Source organism: Dreissena polymorpha, chromosome 5, assembly GCF_020536995.1.
Source record: "Dreissena polymorpha isolate Duluth1 chromosome 5, UMN_Dpol_1.0, whole genome shotgun sequence".
Taxonomy (NCBI): domain Eukaryota; kingdom Metazoa; phylum Mollusca; class Bivalvia; order Myida; family Dreissenidae; genus Dreissena; species Dreissena polymorpha.
Genome location: NC_068359.1, coordinates 33,861,421 through 33,872,828, shown reverse-complemented (window position 1 = coordinate 33,872,828; position 11,408 = coordinate 33,861,421). Strand labels below are relative to the sequence as shown.

At 34.3% G+C, this 11,408-nt stretch overlaps 1 protein-coding gene and 1 long non-coding RNA gene across 2 annotated transcripts; both read left to right on the top strand.

Annotated features, from left to right (window-relative positions):
- The first annotated feature begins 657 nt into the window (after nucleotides 1-657).
- LOC127881298 (EKC/KEOPS complex subunit TPRKB-like) lies at nucleotides 658-9,066 on the top strand. The gene is made up of 4 exons (XM_052429050.1): nucleotides 658-825; nucleotides 5,481-5,603; nucleotides 6,890-7,063; nucleotides 8,493-9,066. Exons 1-4 carry the CDS (start codon nucleotides 691-693, stop codon nucleotides 8,583-8,585), a joined length of 525 nt encoding a protein of 174 aa, XP_052285010.1. The 5' UTR covers nucleotides 658-690; the 3' UTR covers nucleotides 8,586-9,066.
- LOC127881300 (uncharacterized) lies at nucleotides 1,300-3,786 on the top strand. The gene is made up of 5 exons (XR_008050002.1): nucleotides 1,300-1,622; nucleotides 2,075-2,151; nucleotides 2,347-2,442; nucleotides 3,048-3,129; nucleotides 3,419-3,786. It is a non-coding gene; the product is annotated as an uncharacterized LOC127881300 (long non-coding RNA).
- Nucleotides 9,067-11,408: the final 2,342 nt, after the last annotated feature.

Below are 11,408 nucleotides of genomic sequence, written 5' to 3'. Positions count from 1 at the left end.
ATGTGCGATTTTGCCACAGACCTCACACGTGATGCCATGCTGCAAGGAGCGGTCGGCCTTCTGACAAAATAGGCACGCGTCCTCCATCACAAATTTTCGATCACAAGCAATAACAATGACACTGTTTTTTTTAATTAATTTATTTACGATTAACACAAAGTTTAATCAAATTTCACATCCAATATCACAGCACGATATAACAAAACCGCGAAACAACCGCCAAAAAAGCAAAAACGCTTAAACATTCAGTGGCGCCGGAGCTGGGGCCGCTGCCCCAAGATTTTCGGCAAAAACGAAATTTATTCGCCCTAGGTCACCCTGAGTCGTTTCGCCTTTAGTCGTTTCGCCCTCATAAGTGGGTTGTTTCGCCCTTATTTAATTATAATATAATATAACGGTTTTGTAAATGTTTGTTTCCATCTGAATAGTATTTGTTTCGCCCTTATTATTTAATCGTTTAAAATGCATTTTAAGTTTCGCGAGTATAACAGGATTTCATACTGGTCCTAGTGAGTTCAGCTCCTTTATTATTAAAAAATGTAAATACATTTATGAAAAAAGGCTATCCTAGAGAAGTTCAACTGCAAAAAATACCAATTTTTACAGTTAGTGTTAGTGCGTTGATACCTAAATCAAGGGAAGTGACTCCAACCAATCTACAATAAAAACAACAACACCAACAGAAGGAAAATGTTGCACTGCAAATTCGAACGAAATGGATTTTCAGTTTGTCTCGCTTTATTTTGCGACGTCAAGAATGCAAAAGATATCAAACAGCATGTCATGAATGGCGAGCTAGAAATGACGCTGCTTAATACAAAAATGGTACTTACGGGACAACTGAAAAGAGCTTTTTTTCGGACAGTAAATCACTAAATGTTCGGATATGTGTACAATTTTGAGTACTCCACCTTTTTTTCAGGTTTTAACAATGACAGACTCGTACCGCTATGACTCAATGCGTCTGATTTCTATATCAACATACCCATGGTGCAAAAAAATATGTGACTAGACTTGTTTGCTGAATTTCTTTAGCTGGAATCTCATATTAAAAGTCTACCAGAGTCATGAAATATTTAAGTTAAGTAGCAATAACCACGCACCTGCTATGCAAATTATTGCGCAATCGGTGTACAGGCAAAAAGTTGACCGAAAAATGTGGGGTGTTTTTAACGCTTCACTACGAGCATGAAAGAAGTAATCCAAATGAAAAATTTGCATATGTGGGAGGAGATATGTCCAAATAAGCAGTATCTGACCTTGCCATGACCGGAAAATTAAAAATCATTGCTCAAAAGTGAAAGTAAAAAATTCGAAGGCCAATATTTTGCAGAAAGAAGGCAGATTCACTTGAAATTTAGCTTATAATAAATCAATTATTGTGTTTTTTAATAAATCCTAACCATTTGAATCAGGTATATGCGCGTGAAATAATATATATTTATTTATTTCCAACACCACTATTCCTGTGCAGTAGAGTTACTCCCCTTTACGCGGAATTATTACATTGTTGTTACGGTGAATTCGGGAGCGATCTTTTGAGCAGTTTTATGGATATCCGTACGATAAACACAGTATTTGTTTGGCAGGAAGAGAAATCGTCTCATTTGGTATCGATGCAGGTATGAATTCACTTAAATCACCTAAATTATTGTGTTAATTATGTCAAAGAAAATCTGTTCCAGATCGTACCCGCGCCATGTCGTACCGGACTTGTCTTCATTTGTAACAAATGTAAAATGTAACTTCTGTGATTGATCATAATCATAAACTTAAAAGCTAAGTTACGTTATTGGTTTTAAGTTGATTATACATTTAGGGAGCATTATAATTCACACACCATCTCATTATTAGTTTTGTTAACATGTTAAAACTGCTATAATTAATTTCAGTTCTTATTTCATTTACATGATTAATATACAAAAAATAAATGGATGTTATTATATATAAAGGTTAGGTTCTAGAATAACCTTTGCAAAATGGAGAATGCAATGCTAAGACTCGGTTATTATGTGTCGCAGGTTATGTGCATACCGGTATTGAAATTTTATTTTATTTACTTTTTATTTTATAGAGAACATGACTGACAAAGATCTATTGGACAGTGATTATGATGGGATTTCACAAATACATGAGCACAGTTACATTGTGGTAAGTAACATTTTAAGCAGTTGCATGTTGAAGACATTGAATTTGATGGTTAACAATTATATCCTGAATTTAAACTTAATTATTTAATAATACACAATATACACATGCCCCTACTGTAAGAAATAATATTATTGTTGGAAATGTACTTTGTAAGTATGATGACAAAAATATGTATATGTCTGTTCATTTGCATAGATATCGGACTCTGACGAGACACAACCACCTTCACCTTTTGGTTGACAGGAATATTCCAGTGAAAGATCAGTTGTTTAAAAGCCTTTTTGACAAACAGTATGTGTGACTGCATCTTATTATTAATTTTAATATTACTATTAAAATTAAATTGGAAGTTACTTCAGTTGGCAAAGGAATTCCAGTTATTTCATCATATGGGGCTACATTAAAAAGATGACTTAAATGGATGAAATATTAAATGCCCTTACAATTGGCTAATTTTGATCTCAGCATGATTTTTTAGCAAACTTTGAAAAAAGAAACATTGAATCAGTAAAAGCTTGTAGAAAACATTTGCGGTTAAATGTTCTGTTCTTTCAGTTTGTCAGTATCACTTAATTAATATTTGCATGCAGTGCACTATTATATTTCAGCATCTTAGGAGTTCCTTTCATGAAGAAAACAAGCTCTTAATTAATGTATCGACAATGATTTACTAAATCTAAGAAGTTGTTTAAAGATATTGAGCTGTTACATACATTCGCCTATTATGAGTTCGAAACTTCTTACAGTAATTATTATAATATTTTTTTAATTATTTTATTATATGTTTATCTTTTTTTGAATAGGTGTGTGTTAAACTATTCTAACAAATAGTGATTCTGTTTCATCTTACAAAAATATATAAGATTTAATATAGCAATGCATTGTCGATCTTTCAGAATTCCTGGTGCTGCCATTCCTAATCAACCGACATATCAGAATTTTGGATAAGAATTCAGATTACTGGCTGCATATTCAACCGTAAGTGTTTTTCCTGTTCAATTTAACTGCTTGTTCATAAATAAAATTTTGTTTAAGAGAAATAATATTTCTTAGAAAATGTTCTTAAATACCAGATTGTATCACATTTGTATTGGGTGGGTGGGGCAGTTGTACATGTTTTGGATAATGTTTTTTTTTAATACTAACCAAATAAGTTTTTGTTTTTTCAACATTTATTCTTGTTTTGTTGTACATTATTTCAACTGTGATATTGAATCACATGCAAATTTGCAATTTAGAAAAATCAACTCTTTATTGTCTATTTCAGGAATTTTTGGGTCCTGGGTTGGTGGGGGGTAACGTGTTTCAGACCAGAATCCTGCCGGACCATCCAATTGCAAGGACATCTTACATAGCTGAAATGTATCTGTAATGAATTATTAAAAGTTTGGATAAAAAATGTGTTCTTAAATCATTATTTTAAACAAATTATACACCCAGGTTGACTATTTTGAAAAAATGAAAAATGACAATTTTTACACATGGGATTTTTCAATGTTTCCGCATTCACTAACATTACTTTAGACAATGTAAGATAGACAAACCATACATATTTGGAAATGGTTTACTAATATCTATCAGAAAATGTATAATTTTACTGGGTTTATGTCAATTTTCAAAATCAGTGGTTATTGCTAAGTTAAGCTCGAAGTCAATAATTTTGAAGATAATGAATCAATGTTTTAACAATTATTTTGATAGTTTACGTGTTTAACAAGAAGACATAGTCAAACGCATCAAACAAAACAAGAAAATTCATAATTGTGCATGTGATGTGCAATGAGACCACCATACATGGCTAGTGTTTCATTCAAATGTTTTCCAATATACCTTGAATGCATAATCAGACTTTTCAAAACAAATTTTGATTTCCCTTTTTCTTTTTTGGATAACTTTTGCTAAGCTTACACAATAATTATACACATGTTTAAACGTTTATTTTTGTTCAAGTATACCTTACCTATGTATAAAACTATAGTGTGTTCATATAACATTCACCAGGCCTCTTACGTTGTCTGATATTACAGGATTTCAAAATGAAGTGGAACAAAATTAATGATCATATCCACCCATTGTGTTGCTTGCATAAATCGGGAAGTTGCTCACCAAAATGTCAAGGTTACAGTGGACACCTTTGGAGTTTTCTCATATTGCTTTTTGGGATATATAGGAAATCTATATTAGTTTTCAAGCAATAACTTTGTTGTTCAGTATGGCATTTGCGCGCAGTTAGGTTGATTTTGCCATCTGCATAGGCTAATCAGGAATTACCCTATCTGCCTTAACTAGATATTTGCTACGAAGAGACTTTCTTCAAACGAAATATAAAAGCGGAATGTGTCCTCCCTGACTAGCCTATGCAGTCAACAGGGATGACACTTTACGCACATGCATTAAACCCCCTTTTCACAGAGCATGACCCATGTATATCTTAAATGCAAGTGACTTGCCATATTAGAGCCTGTTTGGCAAATTATTTGAACACTTGAGTTTATCAATGAATAAAATTCATGTTTAAAACTGATAAAGTTTTGACCATTTGCTTTTTAGTCACTTATCAAACTGCGCTGTTAGGCAGTTTAAAACAATAGTTTATTAGTTTACTTGGTCCAGGGCTTTATTGTTATGAACTTATGAGAAAGAATTTGGTCTTTCATTTAATGGGAAAATTGCATTTTTTTAAAATTAAGGACATTCTTTTAGGGGCATGGGGCCAGCATAATACCCAAGCTAAAAAATGACAAAAAGCAATGCGTACATACAATTGTAGACTAAGATATCGAAATCTGTTGTTAAAGCCAAAATGAATAACAGGTAGATTACATTACAAAATAATTTAACAAAGGCATGGCTGCCACTTCCAAAATCTGCCCCTTGCAAGACTTTGATGCACGAAAAAAGGTTTCGATAATGTTACTGTACAAATGACAGCCTTTTAAGACTAAACATATGACTACATTGATGATATGTACTGCATTGATGATTTGTTCTACAATTATGATATGTACTGCATTGATGAATTGTACTTCATTGCTGAAATGTACTACATGGATGATATGTACGGGGATATGAGCTTCTGCATTCACACGGCATAAATCCAACTGTTCTAGTAATTAAATACTCGTAAATTGATACTGCAGCTGCACCAGCTGAAGAGAAAACCCTTATCATACATAGTCAATGTGGTTCCTTCATTTATTGCAAGGTACCAATTGCCAAACAGTGAGACAAATTGTGTTTTTTAACACAATTAGCAGTTGCTCTAAAATGTTTATTGAAAGTTATCACTTTGCCAATCTGTACATGTAAGAAGAGACAGTATGTTTCAGGTAACAGATCCATTTCAAGTCCTGGTGGCTGCAAACCGTGCAGTTTGCAATCAGAGGCAGGCAAGAATGACTACGAAGAACGTCCATTCAGAAGTTCTCTTTTGCTTGTCTCCCCTTAAAAATGTAAGAAATAAAGGTAGATGGGATATGAACAGATTACTGTTTAGTCAGAAAAGCAGCAACACAAAAAAAAAGTTTTTGTGAGCTTATGAAACAAATTTTCAAGTTATATTTGTACATTTTATGTTTCACGTACTCTCGGTAGCAGCACAGCGAAATGTTCATGTGAGCTTCTGATTATAAAATAGCAATCTTTACAGATAAAATTGTAGTTTAAACCTATTTATTTTAGCTCGATTGCATCGAAAGCCTAAGCTTATATCAAGGCTCTCGAGTCCGTTTCCTGGGCCTAGAACCAGTACTTGGTGTCTTTGGGGGAGATATAAAGAACGCTCCCAGAGTGGGGATCGAACCTGTCACCTCCCGGTCGCTAGGCGGACACCATATCCATTACACCACGGCGACCTTAGTATAAGCTTTCAAGTTCAGGGACTGAGTCGTTATTATCAATCAATAAGGAGTGTTTGCTAAGAAGAACAAGATAAAAATCAAATGTATGACATAATATTTTTGTTTCTAGACTTGGCAGCTCTTTTTATGGTCCCCTACCGGTTTCACCGGAGGGGACTTATTGTTTGTGCTCAGTCAGTCCGTCAGTCTGGTTTATCTGGATCCTGCGATAACTTAAAAAGTTCTTAATATTTTTTCATGAAACTTTAAACATGGATAGATGGCAATATGGACATTATGCACGCATTTCGTTTTGTTCCTACGTCAAAAATTCTGCTTGCTATGGCAACAAAAAAACAACAAATTAATCTGACAATGGTGGAGCTGGTAGGGGACCATATTGCTTAACAATAGCCTTGTAATATATGACAACCCTTTCAATATTGATTTATCCAGATCTGCTCCCATAGCTTCGAGTTTAGATGCAGAGGAATTTAATCATAAATTTGATACAAAAATTATTGTATAAAAATTATTGTATAAAATACTTATGTTTTTAATATACAGCCAACTTGAAACATAAAAATGTTTTTAGTGTTTAAGGAGACGGATTGCTATATCATTACAAAGTACTAATGTTAGCCTTGCTCTTGGAAAACAAGGCTAAATGTATGCGCTAAAAGTTATGTCCCAGATTAGCCTACGCAGTTCACACATGCTAATCATGAAAGACACTTTCCGGCTTAACGGTATACACATACTTACTTTACACGAAAAATATCATAAAAGCGGAAAGTGTCTTCCTTGCACAGGCTAGGGCTAGGGACGACACTACACACATGCATTAAGCCCAGTATTTGCAGAATGAGGCTCATAATATAATGGTCTTCATCTTGAAGATTTCAGACTCCTTCCGCAAGTTTGGTATGTCCGACTCAGCAGACAGCGTGTTTGTTGTGATCGTTAACGATACTGAAGACAAGACCCTCCACAGGCTGATAGAGATCATCGATGGGCAGCAGGTGGCTGTGAGCGATGTAAAACACTTCTGCGATGAAACACTTGTGAAAAAGGTATCTGTGTTGATGTTTGTCAAATTCCTATTTGTGATTCGGCCCCATTTCTAATGTTAACTCTTTCAGTGCGGGAACCGAATTTTGAAGGCCTTTGCAAACAGTTTGAATCCAGATGAGACGCCACAGAACCTGGCGTCTCATCTGGATCCAAACTGTTTGCTATTCTGATAGTATTCTTTGAAAAAAATCGAAGAAAATGCTAATTTTAGAAATTCAGCAGACGACATTTTTGCAGTGGACAAATTTCCCAGCATGCAAAGGGTTAAAAGGTATATATTTTTCCCAAATGACGTTTTGGTAAATACAATTTTGCATTTACTTCATTTCCCTTAGTAAATATAATATTGAAAGCACTTACTCTTAATTTTCAAGTTTTTGCAGAAAATAAAAACACAATCTTTCATCCATGCACTGGTAGTAGTTTCAGAATTCCTGTAAACTTAATAACTTATAATCAGGATTTGAAGGACAGTTTTAGGAATCTACACTTCCAAGTGTTTGATATTGGAAGTTTTTTACTTCCCTGGCTGCTATTTATCAGTTTTTGTGGAAAAAAGTGGGGTACCTTTCTCTCAAACTTCTGTCAATTAAATCGCACATCTTTATAAAATACTTACAATTCGTTACTTACATAAATTATTCTAAAATGCTTAACAAAGACATCTAAGGATCATTTTTAATTTCAGGCAGAAAAGTAATGAAGTTGCACCTTGAATGAACTGGCATATAGACTTTCATATTTTTTGAAAATAATTATTGTATTCTCTTACAAATGTTTTAAATTTGGAGAACATGTTGTTTTAATAATAATAATATCTAGAAAAATAAATTATAAATCTTTTCATCCCTTGAATTCCAACCCAGGACCTCTGGAATCAATAACACACTACCACTGCACCATGCTGGCGTTATAAGTCAACTGTGTATTTAACTCTTACCATTTAAGATACATTATTTAATGCAATTGTAGTCCCTAAGAAAGTTAATTTCAATTAAAGACATTTTTAACTAGATTAAAATTTTAAAGGCTTCATTTCCAACACTTAAGATACTGATGAGCAGCAAACAGCATACATGTAAAACCTGTTCTGGTTTTATGCTGTTCGCTCATAGCCATTTTAACCTTGCTTCTGAGTTAAGGGTTAAGATACTTGGTAAGAAATAGAGGTATGTTCCAAATCTATACAAATGCTTTATTATTTCAGCAATTTCTATTAATGTTTGCCAATAAACTAACCGATGTTTTAAGCATTTTGTTTTAATCAGGAGAGTAAATTCCCTTGTATGAATACAATGATGTCTTTCTGTATTGAACTTATGACAATATTTTAGAAAATTGTCAATTTGCTTTACTGTGAAAAAGTCTCTAACACCGTATTTCAGATGATGACTGACTTTACTAACCAAGTCATGCACTATGTTTCAGATGTTCAAAGTGACTGATGAAGAACTAAGTGTATGCTCTCTGACAGATGCTCTTGTGTCAAAGATTGCCAGCAAAGAATTTGTGACAGTCTGAGCAGGTGTAGGAATGTAGTCGTCTTATAGTCACTAGGAGCCATCTTGAAAAAACAGGACTTGTTATCACTGGGAACCAGCTTGAAAAAAAACAGGATTTGTTATCACACGGAACCAGCTTGAAAAAAACAGGATTTGTTATCACAGGGAACCAGCTTGAAAAAACAGGACTTTTAAACACAGGGAACCAACTTGAAAAAAACAGGCTTTGAATAAATTCTAGGATGTTTGTGGAACAAGCTGTCTGTAAACATTAATTTGAGCCTTGTGTTGGTTAAACAGGGTTTTATGCATGTGAATATTGTCGTCCCAGATGAGCCTGTGTAATCAACACAGGCTAATCAAGGATGATACTCAGCTTTTATGGATTTGTTTGTTTGAAGGTCTTTTCTTAGCGAAAATCAAGTTTACATGGAAAGTGTTGTCCCTGATAACCTTCATGCAGTAAACCCCATTTTCTCAGTGTGAGAATAACTGTTGAATGTCTTCCTTGTGTTGGTACTAATTTGCAAGGCATACCGGGTATGATACTGAAAGTGTGTGAAATGCATTGTAAAAACAATCTTATTCTCTTAACTTCAAGGGTAAGGATTTTTTGGGGGTTGCTACATCATATGGTTGTCCTCTACTAATTTTGTTCAAATGATGCCCCTGGGGTAAATAATAGCCCCTCTCTAGTTTTTATGCCCCCTTTCCAAGAAAAGTGGGCATATAGTGATCGGACTGATCGTCTGTCCGTCTTTCCATCACACTTTGTGTTTAGGTTTCGAAAAATGCTCATAACTTCTATGTCAATTGAGATATAACCTTCATATTTGGTATGCATGTGTATATGGACAAAGCCTTTCCATACACAAAAAATTGTTTACCCCTGTGACCTTGACCTTGAAGTTAGGATCCGCGTTTAGGTTTCGAAATCTGCGTTTAGGTTTTGAAAAATGCTCATAACTTTTACGTCCCTTGAGATATAACCTTCATATTTGGTATGCATGTGTATATGGACAAGGCCTTTCCAGGGCTTACTCTGCCATTCGCCAAATTAGCCAATGGCTACAAATAGACTTATTTGGCTAAAGAAAATTCTATTTGGCTTCAACTTTTTCTTCATTAAAACCTAAATATAGCCAAAAATAGAAGAATTTTGCCATAGCAATACGAATTTGGCTAAAGAAATTTTTGAGCCAGGGGAAGCCCTGCCTTTCCATACAACCTAGCATTTTAACGAGTTGAAAATTATTATTCTTGTAGTGTATGTTGGCAAGTAGCCTATAGTGGTCATTTTTTCTTCACGAGGCAACCTTTCCCAACAAAATGGTACATAGTTTACAAAAATCGACCGCCATTTAGGCACTTAGTGGCTTGAAAATGTTGATTTAGATGATTATATATGATTATATAATATAATCTATAATATATATATCAGATATCAGTCAATCAATTGTATCAGTTAGAAGACTATTGTTGGTCAAAATGATGAAAAATGTTGTTTTATGACATATTGATAGTGTAAAAGTGACTTGGCCATGGGCCCAACAACTGTGCACCAGAATAATAATTGTTTATATTTGCAATGGTTCCCGGCCCGTAAACGAGGAATTGGTTCCTGGCTAAGACGAAAAATGATTTTGTCGCATCTACCGCTTGTAGATTTCATGTAGACTTTCCAACTCTGCAACCCTGGATCGAATGATCGGAGGTATATTGTTTTGGCCGGTCTGTCTGCCTGTCATTCATTGTGTGTCTGTCCCAAAACTTTAACCTTGGTCTTTACTTTTGCAATATTGAAGATAGCAACTTGATATTTGACATGCATGTGTATCTTATGGAGCTGCACATTTTGTGTGCTGAAATGTCAAAGTCATCTTTCAAGGTCAAAAGTAAAATATATGTCTTTAAATCGGCGCAGTAGGGGGCATTGTGTTTCAGGCAAACACATCTCTTGTTATTGTTTAAATACGCCTTGGAGTGATTAAAAAAGGTTATGAGTGTCTTTATGCACACACAAAAATCGTTTTTAGTTGTTCACGCTAGCGGGCAACTAATGTAGATGGAGCTATGCTAGGAACGATAACCACCGCATCTGCCTGTTTATACTCCACTGGTACACTGCAGACAGCTGAGTGTGTGTATGTAATCAAGGGTTTTTGACAGCTTGTGCGATGAAATTGGCCAGTCTAGTGTTAAACAGCTTGTGCGACGACATTGGCCATTTTATCATTGAAATCTGTACATATTGGCAGCTTTCAGTGAAAACAGGGCTTAATGCATGTCAAATATGATGCGCACAAACTAATCAAGGACGACACATTTTTTTTTATTTTATGGTGTTTTTCTTTTAAAGAGAGTCTCTGGTTCTGGGATGACAATTAATGCATATACATTAAGCCTTGTTTTCCCAAAATGGAGCTTATATTATCTTTTTGATTAATGATTTGAAAAAAAAGATAAAAGTGATATAACTTCAAAGTAACGTCGCTGACAAGGCAAATAAACACAATTACTTTTAAATCAAATAAACAACCAATGCTTTCTAAATTTTTACCTTGTTGCATTTTGAGTAAACATCTAAAAGGGACCTTTTCACAGTTTGTCATTAAATGCTTAATATTGATAAATGTAAATATTGGAACTTAAAAGCTACATTAAAAAACGAGAGCGCCGATGGCGTTGAAAGTCTATTTGCAAGCTACAGGGAAGTAAATTTTAAATGATAAGTTGTGTAAATGAAAATGTAAAAGGCTATCAAATAGATTTTTTCTGAAGAAGAAGACTATTGCCAAGCAAAAAACATGAAGCAGTAATATAATTGTCTCCCTTTGTTTTG